This window comes from Dicentrarchus labrax, unplaced genomic scaffold (assembly GCF_905237075.1).
Source record: "Dicentrarchus labrax unplaced genomic scaffold, dlabrax2021, whole genome shotgun sequence".
NCBI lineage: Eukaryota > Metazoa > Chordata > Actinopteri > Moronidae > Dicentrarchus > Dicentrarchus labrax.
In genome coordinates, this window is record NW_026136702.1 from 24,134,322 (window position 1) to 24,156,406 (window position 22,085).

The window sequence follows — 22,085 nt, forward strand, 5'->3', positions numbered from 1 at the left end:
ATCACAACCAACATGTTGGGGTCTCCTGCCTTAAGTATCCTAATTTTATCAATGAGTCCCCTTTAATTCTTTAAGAAAAGCTGTTATAACTGTGTGTTATCAGACATCGAGCTTAATTACTTACTTCATGATCAAAATGTAGACGAAATACATCAGGATCAACGTGAGAGCTTCCCACCTGGAAAACACAGTTCAGATCAATTTACCATGTGAATTTGTATATTTGAGGCTGTAAGTGTATTTAGGGAGTCTCCTGTTATTAATTACTGGAATGTTATTGTAAACAATCAAAAAATCTAACTTACCAAACAACTTTTTCGTCATATATGAACTGTAAGATGGAAAAGGGAAATGACAGAGAAGTGAAAATCATAGATTTGTAATTGATGCAGCTGTTGAAATCACAAGTACTGGGACTACATGAAGGTATAATTACAGGTGGACAATCACATCTCTCTAAAAAATGACATTGTTAGGCCAGATACTGGCATATAGGTGACTTATAGCACAAGACATATGTGACAAAACCACTTAAATATCAATTTGACTTCATGGGGACTTCCAGTGTGATAATAAAATCCAGGGGCATGTACAGACATCTCTCAACACCCATCTTGAGAGCACGAGTCAAATTATCTCAAGAAAACAAAAGGTTGATTTCTCGAGATAACAAGATAATTTATTATGAGAAAATAACTTTTGGTTTTGCAAGAGTACGGGATAATTTTGGAGAACTCAAAAAAGAGTGTATGGTTCATTTGATCACATCCTGATTGCAGCCTTCAAGATCAATGTCATGACTGCTGGGGAGGATTCATCACTGAACAGAAAAGAGTTGTTACCTACATCTGAGAGTTCACGTGCAACATGAAACAATACTGACAAAATATTTCTTTTCATGCACTTTTTCCTGGCTGCTGGCTAAATTTTTGTCAGTATCAAAATTAATATTAACTAGCACATTGTATGTCATAGCACTGATCTCTGATATACATTATGAGTAACAAAAAGGATGATAAGGCTGACAGTGGGTTGATTATCTTGTTATCTTGTAATAACAAAGCTTGTTTTCTGGAGATAACAAAATAATGAACTTGTGATCTTGAGATAACGGCATAAAAGAAAAAAGATTTTAAAGCATCCCTGTTCTTGGCTTCCATAATCTCTTTCTGTGTGAACCAAGACAGAAAACGATTTGTGATTATCTCTAGCGTTCGCCGACTGTCTGAATAACTCACTAGATTTGTCGCAAGTTGCTTTTTAGAAATTCAAAGTCATAGTAAATATGTTGGCAGTAAAAACAGACCCATGGCTAAAGAAAAAAGACCTGTGTCTGTAGCCCAATAGTCGAGCCCAAAATATGTGTAATAATAGGTTGTATCAAGCTGTTCCTTACCACTATAAGAGCAGAGATGGAGAGGGTGTAGTAGAGAGAGTCTCTGAGCAGAGGCCAGCAGGAGAGACGTATTGTCTGGGAGAGACAGACAGACAGACAGACAGACAGACAGACAGACAGGGAGAAAGAGTGAGACGACGCTAAAACTTGCACAACATCATTTTATGTCCTGTTGAATAACACATCCCACAAGGTACTCACTGCTGTGCACTACTAACAAGATAAACCAAACTCTGTGTGTGTGTGTGTGTGTGTGTGTGTGTGTGTGTGTGCGTGTGTGTGTGTGAGAGCATGTGCGTGTGTGTGTGTGTGTGCGTGTGTGTGTGTGTGTGTGCGTGTGTGTGTTTTGGTATTATGTAACATGTAATCTAAATAGGAAAAAAAAATCTTTCAAGTATGTTTTTCTTTTCCTCGTGGGATTACAGCAGTGAACAGGACAGATATCGTTTTCTGACTCACACACTTCTGCTGCAAAATAAACGCAGTTATGACGAGAGAGAGAGAGAGAGATACGGTGAGAGAGAGGAGTTTCTATGTAAGGTTTTTAATGTGATTTGCTTAAGGCAGACATTTTTTTAAAGAATAAATAGTGCCAGAGACTTGGTACAAACAGCTCAGCACATGTCCCAACCACTGCCTATGCTCGTATATTAATATGAGCCCATGTATAAGGAGCATACTTCGGATGTATTCACACATCTCGTTTGGAGCAGTTATTTTGAAACTGGGAGCCTTTCCCCTCTTGGTGCGGTTTGTTTGGGCATTTGTGAACTAGGGTTGTCAACAAATATTCTGAACTCGATTATATAATCAAACTGCAAAATATATAGTGGATTATGAAAATTCATTATTAGTTGTGGGGGGTGGGAACAGCACTACTGCAACTATCTGCCTCGTTGCGTGCAGTCACACAACGTCACTTTCACTGATTGAAAATGAAATCTAGCTCAAGCTGAAACAAGCGGATAATTCAACTACAGCCATGTGGCAGAAAGTTCAAAACCCAGTTTGGTGACATGACCTGCCGTCTTTTGGAAATATTTCAATAGCGCCAAATTAATGGAAGAGCTACATCGGCTACTGGGGGCTGGCTAACTACTAAGCTAACAGTTTAGTTTCTGTTCTGCGGAGTTGCACTTCCAATTCAACCTTGCATTCCAGCAAGAAAAATAAACTATACTCTTACTGTTCCATTATCACTACAGGAGGCAGAGGGATAGCTAAATGTTTGACATTGAGCAACAGAGAGCAGGGAGAAGCCATCGCTAACTGCTAAACTAAAGCACTGCAGCTAGCAGAACTCAATAGCATGGAAAAACTTTGGGATTAGACACAATTTCTAAAAGGAGAGAGCTATAAGTGCTTGAGCAAAACTACTGTATGTTTAAATGTATAATGGGGATAACTGTTGAGCTACTGCGGCAAACACCCCCTACCACCAATACAGAAACACTCCACTGGAAATTCTATACTGCAGTATAGGAGGAGGAGGTCACATGTTTTGGTCAGTAGACAGCATAGCTATGTTATGTATTGGTTGATGGACAAACATACAAAGTCCAATAGGTCCAACCTATGTGATTTTTTAGAACAAATAATCAACATCTTTTTTGGCCAGTTTTGACAGCACAAGTGTGTGACACCAGACCAGAACCGAAATGCAACAATGTATCAGTTTTTTCCCTTAATCCGGAACGAATGAGCCGCACTCCTTGTGTGAATACACCCTTACTGATGCAGTGTTTAACATGCTTGCTAAAGGTTTGTGTGAATGTTGGATGGAAAAATCGGTAGAGAGAGAGAGAGAGACAGAAAAACATCCTTGATAGGTGTGTGTGTGTGTGTGAGAGTGTGTTTTGTACTTTACCTGTACGGCGAATATCCCACATACTCCAATAATGCAGAGGATGTTGAAGACGGCCGAGCCCACGATGGTCCCGACCCCGACGTCACCTTTAGTGATGAAAACTCCTGTACAGCAGAATCACAAACCCTGGTTACCAAACTATTCCTTCACATCCAGTTTGGTTTTGTGTTATTGGTGATGCTGACTAGGATCGACAAATACGTCTTTTTCAGAGCCGATACAGATACCGATTATTAGTAATCAAGGAAACCGATGACTGATATTTGGAACTGATATACATTTGCAGTAAAGATTACTTAGTGTCAAAATGTAGAATAACCAGTGGTGGTTATTACAGTATTGGTGCACAAATGAAATGCACAGAACCAGTTTCAGTGTGACATTGTACATCAACCTCTATCCATTCTTTTTAATAATTTTAAATATAATCTAATATAAGGCAGAGATATTTTATTTCAGAAACACCTTTGATGGATTGTTGGTACAAAAAAACCCCAAACCTTATGGCTGTCCTTCAGTTGAATTATCTAAAGGGTTAGTTTCCACTTATGTATTGCCATGTATGACTCAATGTTTGATTTCTACATAAAAAAATTTAGATCTGTGCATTGTCTTCTTTTTATTGACTTTGCTTAAGTCAAATATGGCAAGACAAATTCATATTAGTTCTTACCACAGAAAAATGTAACTTGTTTTGTGGTCAGTTAAGTTCCTACAGTGGCGATTCGATTAAATATCTGTATCAAGTGCCAATAGTGATGTAATTTACTCATCAGAGATCAGACTGACTTCACCAATCCAGAGACCACAGTCTGGTGGTTTTATTAATTATAAATATGTAATAATAGTCCCCATATTTCTTTGTCTCCCAGATTTCTATGAGTTAGATGTAAAGGCAGGGCTTGCTGGACCATGAACCTGCTGTGACGTAACCTGAGACTGCAACTGAGTGAACAGTTGGCTAAATCAACACGTCCTCAGTTTGGAGTATTTTAGTCTTGAAGCAAGGAACAGCAACTTGTAATGTGTGTAAAGCCAACACTGTGAGGGGGGAAGTTGTGCTGCATTGCACAGTACTACCAATTTATTAAAACCTCTGCAAAAGGTATCAGCAAATATCCAGTCAGGTACCAGAATCACATTGGAACTCTTAAAAAGTGGATTGGTGCATCTATAAACGTTTCAGATATATAAATACTGTATATGTGTGCACGTGTGTGTGTGCACGTGTGTGTGTGTGTGTGTGTGTGTGTGTGTGTGTGTGTGTGTTAATGTGACTGCACGTTTCTCACCAATGACAGAAGTGAACAGTTCAGGAGCTGAACTGCCTGCTGCCATGAAGGTCGCTCCTGCAACATCTTCACTCAGTTGAAGACGCTGGTTGAGAGAAAAAACAAAAGAAAACAGTATTCTTAAAAGAACTGAATCACAAAGCATTACTTAGAGAGTTCTTGTGTGGTGATGTAAGCTCAGTAGAAGTGCAGTAATAACCTGCAGTGTTTTCTTACCTCACATAGCTTCTCTAGTGAGGGCACAAAGTAGTCGTCACACACCAAGGCCAGTGCATAGAACATGTAGACTGCCTGGAGGGGCCAAACACACACACACACACACACACACACACACACACAGTAGCAGAACACCCTATTTGGTGATGGAACAATTCACAATTCATGTCTCAAATTTAGCTACTTTGTGAATTTTGCAAGCGAGCCAGAAGTTAGCTTTTTAGCTTAGCATGAAGAAGAAAATTTTTGGACTTAGCTTAGCACAAAGCCTGGAAACAGCAGAAGCTAGTCTGGCTCTGTTCAAAAGTAATGAAACCTAGCAGCACCTCTGCAGCTCTCTAATGAACACGTTATATAGTGTTTGCTGCTGATGTACGTACACTAAATCCAACAGAACCTTAACTAGTATCACTGGTAACACCTGTTTTACCCTACTATTTCATGTCAATATGGCTACTGTGAAAAAGGTGGATCCTAGTGGGATCCTAGTGACATTTTACATCAATGATACAACAAGTGTTTGCCTTTGGCCCATGGAAAAAACAACTAATCGCCATTATACGGATTAAGAAAATGAGACAAAAAAAGAAAATGTCAAACTTTTCCTTTGAGGAGTGACAGGTTGTGTTGCCATATCATTTCTTTCTAACAGAAACTACATTACAGTCAGAGCTGCTAATTGAAATATTATTGAAATCACAATGTGACCAAGTGCAATATCCAAATCACAGGAGCTGCAGTTTGTTTGTTAAAGGTAAAATGTGTGGCAAACAGCATTATAATGAAGTACTGTAGTGCTGCAGAGATGCACTGGCCTACAAATTTTAGTACACACCCCAACTAATGTCACATGATTTGAATCGGTCTATCAGTGAAAATGAAAATCTTACCAATTTTGAATCATGTGAATATCTGTCAGAATAATTGAAATATTAAAGACACATTGCTGCACTAATAAAGCCCTGGAAGGAAATATCTGCACTGACTATTACTGACCATTTGGCATCTTTGGAATCACCTCAACTTCCTGATATTCCCCCACAGAGGCCTTTTCTAATGTGTAACTGACTTAAACCTACACAAAATGAAGAAGGCAAGAGTTAATGCACAAACACTGGCACCATTTACTGAGTGTGTATATGCTGCAGGTGACACTCACACAGAGGACGTGCAGGCCCACTGCTCCATCAACGCGCTCCTGGTTGGTGAAGTAATCCCTGGGGAACTCATGGATTGCTGCAGAGAAAACACACACAAATATTAACTGCAGGTGAGAGAGGGAGCTAGCCCGAGGGACTCCAAACAAACATATAATAATAAACAGATAAATAAAATCAAGCTGACAAGCACAGATATAAGTCAAATGGACAATATATCCAATAAGAAGGCAGAACAGTATTGGCACTACAAGGAATTCAAATGAAAACCAACGGTTGCAATCCAAATATGAACATGAGGAAAAGGAGCACAAGTCATGTCTCATTTTTCATGATCTGTTACATCTTTCTCAAGAAATGCTTTTGCCTGTTAGCGATTTCCAATTAAACGTCAGACACAACTCTCTAAATGCCAATCATGTATAAACACCCCACAGGGAAGTGAAGACAAAGAAATGAAAAAGCTAATGTACCACAACACACACAGCTTTTGTCTGTTTCCCATTTACTGTTGCTCCTGACTGGATTTTAAGATTCTGGTCATATATATGAATCACATCGATGCAAAAACTCAATCATTACATTTTACTTCAGCTTCATTCCCAATTACTGCTGCCACAATATTACAAAACTGGATGATTGAATGTATCAGGCCCAACATTTTATATGATATATACTTTTGGGGGCTTTTTCCCTTTATTAGATAGGATAGCTGAAGAGTAACAGGAAGGGGGAGAGAGGGGGGGGATAACACGAAACAAAGGGCCACAGATTGGATCTGAACCCTGGGCCGCTGCAGCAAGGACTCAGCCTTGGTACACAGGGGGCCAGCTCTACCAGGTGAGCTATCTGGGCACCTCAAGCGCATTTTAAAGAGCTCAAAATCACCTCTGTCACTGTCAGTTCAAGTCAAGACTTCAGTGCTCCCACAGCAAACTGCACTCATTTTACCCGGCCTTCTGTCTCTCCAATTTGCCCAAAATGTAAATTAGCAGAGGACACTTTGGGCCACCTCTTTTGGTCTTGCTTCAAGCTAAACAAGTTCCGGTCAGATATTTTTGAGCACTTTTCTTAACTGAATCACTGTGATATCATACCAGAACTGACATTTATTAACTCTAACTCTATATTATAAACTCATTAGGAAACTGTTTACTGAGCTGGTCTTTTATCGCTGCCAATAGCCAGTACGTAGAATGCAGGTTAAAGAAAACAACCAATCAGAGCCAAAAATTTAGTTGGTTGAGTCTCCTTTCTAGGGCATCAAATACAGATACTTTGGCACTCAACAATCAAATATCTTTAAGCCTCCAACCCAAGCTTCTCTCTGTCTTTCCCGCCTCTGATTGGTTGATTTCGTTCAAGCCTGGTGGATTCTTGCAGATGCCATTAGGAGCACTAGAAGGAGCCAGAGGAACCTGATTGTTTCACAGATTATCTGTCTCATGTTCTGCTGTCAGCATATAGTGAAACTTCAAGCAATAATGACAAAAAGTTGTTTTTATAAAAGTTACCTACTGCAGCTTTAAAACCTGAACCAAAAGAGGAAGTGCAGGGGGATCCATCCACGAGCCGAAAGAGGTGACACCATGAATCCATCACTGCGACCAATCACAACATGGCAAAATATGCCATGTACTCATTTACAGCCATCATGTGCATTTCCTGTTGCACATGAGTCTGCATACGAGTGGCCGAGCTAAAAATAGCCTCAGCCCAGTTTGACTGTGTGTGTGTATTTGGGATTTGCTTGGCTTGCTCTGTGTGCGTACTACTTGTGTGCTGTATGTGCGTGTGTGTACTTTGCCGCTGTATGTTTGTTTGCTGTGTGCGCTTGTGTAACGTGAAGGCAACCCAATGTGCAGTGACATTCTGTCTCTCAACAGCCAAGAGCTTGTGAGTCAGGCGGCTTCAGCCTCAGCCTGCCCTGTGTGGCCCAAACACAACGCGGGCCCGGCTGCTCATAGGAACTGACAGCAGCACCGAGCGAAGAGAGAGAGAGAGAGAGAGAGAGAGAGACAGAGAGAGAGAGAGAGACAGACAGACAGAGAGCGAGAGAGAGACAGAGAGGGAAAAAAATAGACAAAATGAAGAATCTCACATGATGTCGGCCTGCCGTTGAAAAAATGTAGAAAATTCATATTACAAAAATTAGAAATTGGCTATATTTTCAATTCACTATGAATTCCTAAGGACAGATTATATAAATAGGGTAGGACTAAGTTTCAGCAAATATGACAAAAAATAAAAATAATTGACTATGTGCTATCATTCTAAAAACTGGAGTTTGGCAGCTGGAAGTCTGCAGAATGTGCTATTCTACTCCTCTGAAGAGAGACGTGATGCAAGCTTCATCATTCTCAAACACCTCTAGTAGAGTGACCAGTGCTTGGTAACAGCAAATCATTTCTAGTAGACATCTGTATACAGATATTAGATATATATTATCATTTTCTTACAAAAATACATGAAAATGAATCTGGTTACAATAAGAGCATCAGCTGAACACCTCAGATGTCACGCATAGAATCAGTCAGTAAGAAGTGCTTATCGTCTCTGTTCGTAGAAATCGGTCCGGAAAAAAACTTCACTTTCTTTCAGTGGAATGTGTTTCCCACTGAACCTTCACAGCCAGGACAGCCTGTGCCAAGAGTACACTAACACACACACACACACACACACACACACACACACACACACACACACACACACACAGTCACACGTCCACCGACAAAAACAGAGAGCACAGCACACTGAGAACATGCAGGGAAGAAAACAATTAAGTTCAGTCTCTGTATCGTCTCACATCTGACACATATTGTATGCATATTCACACACACAGTCACAGTTACACAAACCCAAATACACACTCACACCACACACACGCCTCTCTGCCTACTGATGAGACACCGCTTTGCCCAATTCCACAGCCCCAAAATAACGACGACAACAGTTTCGGCCCGTTGGCTTGACTGGTTTTTTTGGAGCGTCTATGAGGAGTCTTTGTGTTTTCAATTCACAGATTAGAGGCTCACTGAAACTGGCCAATGCCAGCATGGACACAGGCCAACTCTATTCCTACCACCCACCAGAGTGAGTGTGTGTGTGTGTGTGTGTGTGTGTGTGTGTGTGTGTGTGTGTGTGTGTGTGTGTGTGTGTGTGTGCCTGCCTCTGTGAGTGTGTACATATGAGTGTGTGACAGACCATCAACAACAAAGCTGCCCATTCTCTTTCCTTTCACCTCAACCTGGCACTGAAACAGACACTTGCTGAAGGGAGCATACTACACAATATCTACTGTTCAAACACACATTCATGCAAACACACACAGGGGAGTATAGTTGCCAACTTTATGTTTCCAAAAGGAGTAAATCCATCTTATCTGCTTCTCTCCATAGCAATAATTAGTTTCTGGAGGCCGGACTTCACTGATGGCTGTACAAAAGCACAACTTAAGTAGCATTTTGGGTGAAACTGGATCATATCTCTTTTCCCTCTGACCCCCCCAGCAGTTCTTCTATTAAAAAAGTAATATTAAAACTAATATATAATAATATTATTATAATATAAAAACGTTAAATAATTGTATATGTACTTTATTAAATATAATATATTTAATAAAAAAGGTAATATTATTATAATATAAAAATATTATTTATAATATAAAAATATTAATGAGTAATAAAATCTAGAGTTTTGAATAACTAGCCAAACACCACCTTGTGGGTTTTGCTTACATGTCACGTATGTCATACAGGATTTATGTTACTGTTGCCCTCAGCCACACCGGATTAAAAGCCTCTGCTAAGTGCTTAAAATGTAAATGTCAAAATGCGTCTTCGTCTCCATGTCAGGAAGAATCAGTCATGTATGAGCATCCATCATTATTTAGGATTAAACGAACCCATATGGAGGTAAAAAAAAAAAAAAAAGAAGAGTCAAACAGTAAGTGAGACAAAAGTGTTGCTCTCCGGATTTAGAAATAGAAAAAAGTATCAGTATGATTTACAGTAACTGCTGCAATAAAGCTTTCTCCAACTGTATAATCTGAGTTAGGCGGTATTTTGTTGGGTTAAGTGCAGCCTCATCGAATGGCTTTATACAGTATGGGATGAACAGAAAGTAAAAAGGGATGGACAGACTGTTATCACTCTGTATTAGATCAGTCGAGTCCTCAGCAGCCCAGGACAACATAAGGATTTACTCAAAAGCATAAGACTGTAGCTTAAATATGAAACATGCAACTTATTCTATTACGTTTTATTGCATTTAAAATGGTTTACAACCATTTAATCTGTTTAATGGAAAACTATAAAGCACTTTGAGCAATAGAAATAAACTTTATTATATTACTAAATGAGACAAAAACATTACCGTCAGCCACCGGCATTTATATTAATAGTTATTATAAGTTGTTCTCCATTTTGTGGTCAGCTTCTGAAGATTTGTAAAAAATTACAAGCAGTGTGCCACCGCTTGTAGGAGTGTTTTTAAGTCAGCCCAAACTGAGGGCAATTCCAACATTAGCTGTTAAATGAACTGTTGAGGGGCTTTAACAGGGACAAAGTCTGTGTTCACCCCGAACCCTGAAGCTCTGCTGAATCCCGGGCTGTGAAACTTTGAACTCAGCAGCTCTATCCCAGCAATGCAGTTTGTTAACACTGGTGTGGCACACGACAGGTGTGTTCGGATGGAGTAGGAGGCGGATCTTAGAGGCAGTGCAACAACGGTGGCGGTAGTTGAATCCCTCTCTCTCGCTCTTTCTCTCATTTCCTGTCATCTCTCCACTGTCCTGTAAAACAGCTGTAATCAATATTTCTGCAACAACAATGTGAGAACAATGTGACAATGTCAGAGGTCACCTGAGGTGATGAACCTAGTGAGAATTATCAGCTCCCCCCGGCTTTACTTCAGCTCATTGTTTAGCTTTCTGGCTAACAACTTTTCTGTTTTTTTACTGCCACATCAGTCAGCTGTTCAGTGAAAAAGCTCTAAACCCACTGTAGACTACATACTCAGCTTAAAACAGCAGACAAACACTAGATGGTGAGCACAGTGAAACAGTTAACAGCTAAACAGCCAGATATTTTTCTCAGGAGTTGGTAGAGACCAAAACTACGACGGAGTATTAGGGCCAAGAGAAAAAACTATTATTGTTTGGGGGAAAATTAAGAGAATAAAGTCATAATATTACGAGAATAAAGTCGTAATGTTACGAGAATAAAGTCGTAATAATACGAGAATAATGTAATAATAGAAATACAAGAAAAAAAGTTGTTTTAATGAGAAAAAAGCTTCGATAGAGTTATGAAGATCTGACGTGAGCAGCTCAACCAATCAGCAGCCTCAGCCTGAGCCCAGCAGCCGCTGTTTGTCTCAGTCGTACCGTACAGTCAACAGGTAAACTAACGCATTGATAATATCGCCGTTAAACAGTTTTGCTGGCTGAGCCAACAGGCTGACAGTTCTCATAGAATTACTACTTTATTCTCGCAATATTATGACTTTATTCTCGTAATATTCCGACTTTATTCTCGTAATATTCTGACTTTATTCTCGTAATATTCTGACTTTATTCTCGTAATATTCTGACTTTATTCTCGTAATTTCCCCCCAAAATAAAATTCTCTTAGTCTGGCCCTAATACTCCGTCGTACAAAACAGATAAAAACAAATAAAGTGAATATTAGACTCATAACATGGCCAGAGCTACAACTCCAAATACATGCTAATGTTGCTACTTCATTATTTAAAGTGTAAATGTTTTCTTAAAAGGTGATGATGTGTCAATGTTATGTTTACAACTTTACAACTGTTTCTGTCTGAAGTGGACAAAAAGAAAAACACCAAAAACAGGAGTGGATGTAAAAAAGAAAATACAAATTTGCTCTCTGTGGCATGAAATGAGGCGAGGACACATCTGCATGAACTGATGTCCATCCTAAGGCTTGATGACTCCATAAATATGCACAAAAAAACTGACTAACAGAAAAAATGGAAGATGGTAAGTTTTAAGGGCAGAGGCTGACACATATGTCTAATGTATGTCCAGTTTATTATTGTATTGGTATTGTATTAGTATTGGTGGTTTTTATAAATATAAATAGTTATGGCAATGGTTATCTTGACCCAAATAACTGTGATGCACAACATCATCACACTAATCATGAAGACAAGTGTATACTTGTAAAATGGCACTAAAATATACTGGAATCACTTTATATATACACACATATTTATTACATCACATATAGGCACTTCATCTCCCTGTTCTTTACTTTGGAATCTATATTGTTTCCACACATGGGGGATATAACAGGCAAGCCAAGCCTTAAGGGGGCGCCTGCATTGTTCCTGACTGGAAAGATACGTGTCCCCCCTTCCCCCCTTGTTCAAAATAAATCAAGAAATCAATATATGTCTGTATGCTGGTGAGCTAGACATGTGAGGATATTGATGATTATCCCGATTCAGGATTATCAAGATGTCCGCCACGTTTTTTGTCGCAATACGCACTAATATCGTACATCATCCCATCCCTATTGGCAATAAAGCAAGGCAAATATTCAACTCATGGTGAAACATTAAGTAAACATTTACATACCAGCACCTTTAAAGTTGATATGTGTTAGCAAACAATTTCCTCTTTACACATCCAACATGCACGGAGAAACACCAGCATTTATTACAAGTCACATTTGTGTTCACCTGATGAATGTATGTTCAATATTGACTCCTCTTTTAGCTCTAGTCTCCACCAACCCCTGAGAAAAATAACTCTCTTGCGTGACGTCAATTTAGTTTATCAGACATTAGCAGTCCTGGACATTCAACCATTTCTCAAATCACTTTCCTTAAAGGTCCAGGGTGTAGGATTTAGTGGCAACTAGCATTATAGTTGCAGGTCGCAACTACATCGCTTCACCCTCCCCTTCCAAGCATGAAGGAGAAACTACGCCAAAAAGCTTGAACACCCCTATCTTGAGCCAGTGTTTCGTTTGTCCATTCTGATCCTCTTCTTGTTCTACTTATGGCTGAACAAGCAACATGTGTGTGCTGCTGTGCTGTGTGTATCTGTGTCTGTCTTTGTTCCCTTTACACCTCTGACTATGAGTCTGCATAGCCACAGCTGTTATAAAAGATTTATAAAAGTCTGGATCTGTGCCCTATAGTCTACTACTGAAATCTTTAGTTGGGGGCAGACCTAATACATATAGAACGCAGTGAGATATGTACATAAATAAACACATACAAACAATCTTGATATGGATACATTTTTTTTTTTTTTGGTTCCATAAGTTAATTACAGTAGATGCACATTTGTATCCAAATAACCAATTGTGTCAACCAGTTCAGGTGAGCTAGAATTAAATTAATATGGTTTTCTGTTAAGAGATTCCACATGAAACCTAAATGAGAGTGCTTCCATATATTTAATAGCGCTGTGTCGTACGTTCCTCCGTCAAGCAGCTGTTGTGGACCCATTAGCTGACACTGCCGGACCCAGTCAACAGCACGGACAGACTGGGACTGAATGCAACGCCTGGTGCTCGCTAACAGCAGCTACATTAGCAGTTCATGCATATGTAAACATACGTCACATTTAGTTTTTCAGAAAGAAAATTATATTTTTTAAAATAAAATACCTTGTAATATGTTTGTTTTTCTTTTGGAATTTGGGTGAACAAATCCTTTAAAGTCTTTCCAATCTGCTCATCTACTCGCTCTCATGGTGATGCGGAGATAAAACTTTCAGCTTGTAAAACACATGGCTTAGGTTTATAAAACTGAATGCTGTAAATAATGTGTAATGAATCATTGCTGCAATTTTGCTTATTTCTGAGAATGATACAAATGTGAGGCAAAGCTTTAGCCACACTCAAATCTCCAAGCTGTGTGAGATCAATGTGGATTGACCCGAGCGGAGACGGGCGGCTCGTCACTCCAGGGGCAGAGAAACAACAATCAACCACTCCCCCCCAACCCGGGCTGCTGCCACCCCCAACACTTACGTAATACCACAAGCATTACATAAGAGCTCTGCAGCTCCAATAGAGACAAAGACACACAGAAAGAGAGAGAGAGAGAGAATCCTCCAAATCCTAAACATCATTAAAGGGATCTGAGGAGGCCACAGCAGCAGAAAAGACGCCGCTTTATGCAGATGACAGATGGCTTTTCCTCCATCTATGACAAAGCATGCTTAGCATCTGTTGTGATGGAAAGATACACACACATATAAACACATGCAATGTGTAGGGTAAGAGTGCTGCTGTCACGTGAAAACCATATATCTCTTAAGATTCCACATTCATCTAAAAAGCTACCTTGTATTTTTTATTAGTGGGTTTTACATGACACAAAGAAAAGACCAACCTAATGCTGACTTACCAGATGTAAGGAAGTTGTTTAACAGTGATATTTCACTGCTGACATCTAACACCATCATGATTTCTTTAAACTTGTTTTTCCTTATAATATACACAAACTGAAATAAATTAATCAATATAAGAAATTTTATATAAATACAAATATAACCCAGGACTCACTAGAAACAGTGAGGTCATGAGCAGGTCCACCAAAGACATTTCCGACTAGGCATCAAACCCTACTTGAAAACAAATAAACAAAAACCTTGCTAACATATCAATCACATCTGTATATAAAAAAGCGGTATATAGTGTACATACAACTCTTATTCTATTTTTTATTTTTTTTATTTTAATGTGTGTTTTCTTATCTGTCGTTTTGTATCTGGAGCTGGTATAGCAAATGAATTTCAAAAGAACTCAAAGAAACCCATAGGTCAACAAAACAAAAGTTAGGCTAGGCCCATTAGGGTGGAAGGAAGGACCCCAAAATTGATATCTGTTTATAGAGATTAATGCTAACTTACTCTGCCACAGATCTATTGAAGGTGATATAAAACATAGAACTGCACTACAGAAACTAGAATGTGTCTGGCCAATGTGCAACTGACAAGGTTTGGAAAATGATCATTTTAGACTTAATAATCAGTGCATTGATTTGTTGCTCACTATCTGATTCTCTGTGTTTAAGTTGTGAGGAGCTCAGATCAGAATCTGCTGACAGTCAACTCAGAGTTACACCGTAACATTAAAAGGACCGTTGTACTGTGGAAGTTCTAAGGTACCTACTAACTACCTGAATGACTGTTTGAATCAACTTTGTCAGGTCAGCAACTGTTCCTCTGTTGCCTGATGGTATATGAGACACTCTGACAGTCCCTTCAGAGAACAACCATGTTGAGGTCTTCTCGCCATGCAGCATGCAGTAAAGAGACTTGATTGATCACACAGTTGCTAGCTCTCTGAAGAATTACAGAGAGCTAGCAACTCTCAATATTTTAGAAGGACTGGATCACTGTTGCTCATGTGGAGTTTGGTCAATGCAAATCTTGCTGAGATGAGAAACTATTTGATTTTAATCCGTGTTTCCTTTAGTTCCTCCTGACACAGTATACTTGACAGTATATGTGAACCTCACTCTGACCCACACACACACACACACACACACACACACACACACACACACACACACACACACACACACACACACACACACACACACACACACAGTATGCCAGTCTTGCGGTAGCTGTCCTAATTCTAAACATGGCTGTTTAATGCACCGGGAGGTACAGTAAGCGCAGCACTAAGGCTCAGACTCTGACAAAGTGCTATTCTGACAGTGTCATTTAGGTTCAGTGTTTAATGCAAACTGTCTTTGCCTCGTGCATTTATTCTCTGAACTGAGCAGCTTAAGACGGACACAGTCAGCACGCCGTGTTCATGTTCACAGCAGCGGGTATGAGGGAGAAATATGATGTAAGTTTAAAATGCTCGACCCTGTGGCCTTGCGCCTGCTAGTGTTTAACAGTTTAGTGCATAAGAAAGCATGCAACTACACGATCTCACACACACACACACACACACACACACACACACACACACACACACACACACACACACACACACACACACACACGTATACAAACAGCAGCATGTGGTTGCATTTATTTTCTGCCACAAGTGCTTACAAGTAAGTGGGTGGTATTACCTAACACGTCGGACATTCGTCAGTGGGAAAAATAGTGTAGAAATTAGAGAAAACGAGGGGGAAGCACGAAGAGAGGTCGACTCTATTTACAACATTTTCCTGTAAATCGCCCACTAACATCAGTGTTGAATAAATACAAATAAACATGTCTTTATAATGGCTCTTTCCTTTTGCATAACTTTAAAAGGAAATGGCAAAAAGGGAAAAACAAAAGCACAGGCAGAAAAAGAAAGACAGAAGAGGGAGACGAGCAGATCAAGAAAACCGACTGTCCAGGTTGAGCTGCCCTCTGCTCTGCTCCTCTACAAGTTGTTCCTGAGAGTGTCTGCAGCCTCGGGCCACAATTAACATCAGAGGTGGCTGTCTTGTCTTTAACAGAGTTATCTCACTTTCACTCTTTCATGTCCGTAACAATGTATCCATTTCTAGATTGATTGAAATTACCTTCAATCATCACTTCTATCACTTATGAAAACATGGTACTCACCAAAGTGATTGCTGACCTGGTTGCAACCACAAGCTGCTTGAGGTGAAACCCACAGCACACCAGCAACAGTACAATAATTTCTCATTGCAAAGGAAAACTGTAGTGTACATAACAATAATTAAGACTCCTTAAGTCCCGCCCTGTTTTGCTCTGTGCTCCAATAACAGTTGAGCAGTTTCAGCAAATATAACCAAAAAATATTACCTACTGTAGCTTTAATACTGCAATTATACTGTATACTGTCCTGGTTTTCATTATCACATTTATTCAAGGAACCAGTTCTCAGCATTATTATTATTTGTTTTTGTTATTTTTTTTGCCTTCATTTGATAGTGACAGCTGAAGACAGACAGGAAAGGGGGCAGAGAGAGAGGATGACACGCAGCAAAGGGCCGCAGGTCAGATTCGAACCTGGACCGCTGCAGCAAGGACTCAGCCTCGGTACATGGGTCGCCATCTCTACCCACTGAGCTAACCGGGCGCCCATTCTCAGCATTATTAGTATTTATTCATTTCTGTTATACACTGTAGTACATATTTACATATCTTGTGTCTCTTAATTTCTATTTTCTATATATTGTTATATACTGCAGTATAATGTACATATTTTTACACACTCCATTTTTTACAAATTTTACAATTTTTATATTTTATATGTATATTGTAGTTATATATTCTAATATAATGGACACATTTTAACATTCTTCTTCTTCTTATTATTATTATTATTTCTATTTCTTATAATGTCTTGTTTACTTGAGCAAATGTAACGCAACCAATTTCCCCCCAGGGATCAATAAAGGATTTCTGATTCTGATTCTAACTAGCTACGACTGATCTGAATTAGCTAGGCTAGTTAGCTAGTGTTTTACTAACATTAGCTAGATAACTTAAGATGTGACTATAAAGCATGTTGCTTTTATTGTTCAACCACCTTCAAAATGTGGTAAGCCTAGCACATAGCATTTTTAACCTAGGTGATTACTCGAGAAACAATGAGGACCATGTTATTATAACCCAAGTTGTCTTATAATTAGTTTCTCACACTCAAAGCAAACCAAAATAGGGTTGCAACTAACAATTATCTGTTGATCATTTTCCTAATTAATTGATTAGTTGTCTGCTCCATAAAATGTTTATCAGTGTTTCCTAAAGCCCAAGGTGAGGCCCAAATATATTCAGTTTACTGTCACAGAGGACTAAAGAAAGCAGAAAATATTCACATTTGAGAAGCTGAAATCATTTTTTTAATCAATCAAAATAGTTGGCCATTAATATAATAGTTGACTATTGACTAATCTTGCAGCTCTACAACAAAATGAGCAAAACACCACACATTACTGTCCCCAACTGGCCTTTGGTCTACGCTCCCTCTTCATATCTTTTCCTAGTGTCCATCAGTGAAGCCCAGCAGATAACCACATCAGATAAAGACGTGACATGGTTCCCCAGACGGGACTCATTCTCGATCAATCACTCTCCTCTCCACAATGACAAGTTCACCACTGTGACAGGCTTTTAACAAGCTCTGGCCAGGAATAGGCTTCCTGTCTCTCTGTACTCTCTGCGTCAGAAAAGCTCCAGCGTTCTCGTCTCCAAGGAACCCACCCCCCGTCCCCTCAAAGGAGACGTCACATTCATGGCAACGCATCTTTTTCTGACTCGTGGAGCCCCGACAAGGGATGGCAGGAAGAGAAAGAAAAACTGAAGGGACAGACAAAATCACGCTGCACAGGGTCATCTCTGGCTGATGTGTGAATGTTAGAAAGAGAGAGAGAAAAAAAACATAGAAAGAGGGATGGAGGAGATCAGTGTATCTGAGTATGTATGTATCCATCTGAAGGAGATGAATGACAACAAGTGCTGCTTTTTGTTGCGAATGGAGAGAACTACACACTGAAAACTTGTTGGTTGTGGATGGTGTGTGTGTGTGTGTGTGTGTGTGTGTGTGTGTGTGTAGGTAAGGGTGTGTGTGTGTGTGCTACCTCCCAGCTAAAGGTTACATGGTAATACTGGCATTTAATCAGTGAGGCAGCAAACGTGGGCAGCAAGAAATCAGATTATGACCCACACTGACCTGGGACTCATATTATACAGGATAGAAAAATCAATATAATGTGTCTTCAATGTCTCACCTGTGGATGATGCGTATAGGGTATATGGTGTGCGTCCAATATATTTCCGTATGTTGTGTAGTTGTCACTGTTGCTTTAATGGCTGTTCCCAGAGAAATAGAATTCATAGAGCATGTCCATTCTTGCCAAAAGGATGCCCATATATTTATATTGACTAGACCTCTGTGGGTAACTGGGCTTCCGGTAGAAACCTCCTGAACCATGAACACTGAAGGAATCCTAACCGGGAGAAGGTGACTGCAAACGACGGCAATGGTGGTGAAGACAACAACTCCTGGCTATTTCTCGATGTCATCAAACTTTGTCTCTTGGATGTAAGAGACATCCTTAAATTATGGCAAAAAGATTTTGAGGTCACAGTGATTTTTGACTTTTCAGTCAAAAGCGTCACCAATTCAGTGTTACAAATTGTAAAATATGTCCGACAGTTACGGCAAAAAATGTGTTTTGTGAGGTCACAGTGACCTTTGTCTTGCTTAAATCTAATCAGATGATCCTAACGGCTGACGGGGAGGCAGAGAAATCTGAAAACATCCATTCTACTATTACCACTAATCTAGCCTCCTCATGCTAGCTACTCTGTGAGGCCCAATGGTGCGATAATGCTAACGCCAGCATGCTAACATGCTCACAATGACAACGTTCACGAGCTGAGGTTTGCCAAAATAAATGTACTATGGTGACCATCATTGCTTAGTGCGTCAGCATGCTAACATATGCTAATTAGCACTAGATGAAAAGTCCCATCTCCAAAGTCATTATAGGAGGTACAGTGCAGAGGTTAGTAACCCTGCTACTGTAGCTCACGGGGGGGACTTGGACCAGAGGTGGCTCAGTAAGGGGGGCGCCAAGTCCCCCCCCCTTACTGAGCCACCTCTGGTGCTAATTGTGGCCTGAGGCTGCAGACACTCAGAGGAACAGTTTATAGAGGAACAGAGCAGAGGGCAGCTCAACCTGGACTGCTCAATCTTTTTTCCTAGTCTGTTCTTATCTTCTCTTTCCATTTTGCTTTTTATGAATCTTTTATTTGACTCTCTCCTTACCATTTCTCTCCAATGCACGTTTTCCTGACATATTAGGTTATAAGTGGGTGCTACATTAATGAATGATATTAACTAATTCATCTGACAACCTCACTGTTTTCTGATCTGCTCGTTGCTTTGCTGAAGGTATAATGAAATGAATTCCCCCGTTGCCATTTCAAAGTAATATCCACCAAGAAAAAAGTCAATCATTTCTAAATCTAGATTCACACTCTTCATCACAGAACAAAATAAAATGAATGGATTCACCATGGGAATTGGGTTTTTTTGTTTATACCAATTAGTAATGTTTAATAATGTCCCTTGACTGTTAGTTGGGAAACTTCATATTAGCCTATCAGGGATCTGTGCAGTGCAAGCTGCTGCGACTGGATGTTTATTAACTGGCCCCTTGTCATTTTGCAAAAGTAGCAAGCAAACTGAGTATCCGTCATGTCGTGACCCATTGGTTTGTGGAGTACCGTTTTGAAGCCTCAAGTTCAGTGTTATAGTACTCGCCATTGAAGTTTGTCGGAGCCAGTGGAGGTGATGTACTGTGAGTTGAGCTGCTTTCATTGGCTGTACAGTTTCAACTCATCCTTAGCAGGAAACAATGGCAGCTTGCCTGGTCACACACAATCTCATATTACAGCTAAACAGTAAACTAAAATATGTTTGTGAAAGGATTTTAAGTGATAGATAGTGAACGCAGTAACAAAATGTTGCTTCATATCTGATCAGCACTGTCTAGTTTGACAGTTTGATTTTAGTTTGGTGTGTTGAGCTGGACGGACTCACTGAGAATGACCTGTCAATCACAAGGTAGCCACTCCCTAAAGCATACCCTGCTTTATGGTCTATTTTACTTTACATGGGACCATCATTTACTAAATGAACATCATGCTGTATGGAAGAAGACTGAAACTAGAGACTGAGACCATAAACTCATTAGGAAACTGTTTACTGAGCTCATAAATCAAGTGAGTCATTTCTTCATAAGATTGCATGTTATCTGTGTGTTATTGCAGCCAAAGGAACTGCCTCCTGATGGCCATTACATGGAATGTAGGTTTAAGACATTTCCGCGTTGGCTTCACTTCACAGACCCGAAAGCTCTGTTCATACTGTATATACTGTTAATGGTATTCCTACAATACAGTATGTACAAAAATATGTTATACGTTCCCCATGTACAGTACAGTGGCCTCAAGTCACCCAGCTTATGCAGTACATTTCTACTTAAGGACCAACAATAGGAAGTAATGTGAGACAGTATGTAGTTGGTCTGAGGTGTTCTCACTGACACCATGCTGGGTCGCAGTAATCGGCTGCTCTGACAGCATGTGACTATGAACCTGCTGCTTAATTACAAACACGTTTGCAGAGATGTAATGCTTGTAAAGGAAAAAGGTTGTGAGGCAGTCAGTGGAAACAAAGAAGAGGAGAAGACAGAGAGAATAAAGACGATCCTTTTCATGTTTTTCCTTTTTGCTGCTGAATTAATGTGTTTAAGTCAGTATTCATGTGTAAAAAACTCCTGCATGCTTTGAGAAAAAAAAAGAACACGCTTCCAATTTTCTGCACATGCACAAGCTTATAAGAGAGAAAGACGGAGAATGGCAGTCTTTGGAAGGCAAGAAAAGCAGAGGGAAATGATGTGTTTATATCCATATATTGTGTAGTATACGCTTCTGTTGAATGATTCATTTGACAATTTTGAGCTTACATTTTCAAAGTACTGCCACCAACCATTCACCATTTTGGTTCATCAGAAGTCAGGAGAAATGCTGCTGCTTCTTGCCTCTCAAAATCATAAGCTGCTGTATGCGTTCTCATTTTAATGAAATTATCTTATCATAAAACTAAGATGAATTAACATTATCGATACATAAGAAGACTTACCTAATTATTTTAAAGGGCTTTATAAAATAAGATTTCACATGACTTATAGACTCAGTTTCCACAAGGTAATGGGATCTGTATCTGAATAATAACATCTGCTCAAATGCATTCTCGTTATTATTATTATTTTACCTGTATTGTTATTGGATGTCAATATGCATATTGTTGCCAAACCTGTCAACAAATAACGCGTGTCTTAGGTCACTGGTTCCCAGCCTTTTTCCTTAATCATCCCCTTTTCTATCATTTATTAAACTGATGACCCCTGCTTAAGTGACAAGCGTGGATATTTCATATTATATTCAAAACTGTGCAATGAAGCCAAACAGTAACTGCAAGACGTTTGTGTAAAAGGAGGGATTCATTCAGCATTCACTAGTCATTTTATCTCACTAGTAACAGCCTCACTGTTTACTGTTCACTCTCTTTAAACTGTATCAGAGCTGTATTAAGTTACAGGTTAAGCAAACAGAACATCCTACTGCTGCTGGGGTGGCTTTATTGTGAAGTACGGGAAACACAATGTGTTTG

At 39.6% G+C, this 22,085-nt stretch overlaps 1 protein-coding gene across 1 annotated transcript in view; it reads right to left on the reverse strand.

Moving 5' to 3' along the window:
• LOC127376595 (sodium/potassium/calcium exchanger 3-like) overlaps positions 1–22,085 on the reverse strand; it is a 95,585-nt gene that overhangs the window by 14,418 nt on the left and 59,082 nt on the right. The window contains exons 3-9 of the mRNA XM_051423633.1: positions 5,931–6,007; positions 4,772–4,846; positions 4,556–4,640; positions 3,264–3,367; positions 1,397–1,471; positions 306–331; positions 125–178 (exon numbers count right to left, since the gene is read on the reverse strand). Coding sequence (XP_051279593.1) covers positions 125–178; positions 306–331; positions 1,397–1,471; positions 3,264–3,367; positions 4,556–4,640; positions 4,772–4,846; positions 5,931–6,007 — 496 coding nt within the window. The remainder of the gene's footprint in view (positions 1–124; positions 179–305; positions 332–1,396; positions 1,472–3,263; positions 3,368–4,555; positions 4,641–4,771; positions 4,847–5,930; positions 6,008–22,085) is intronic.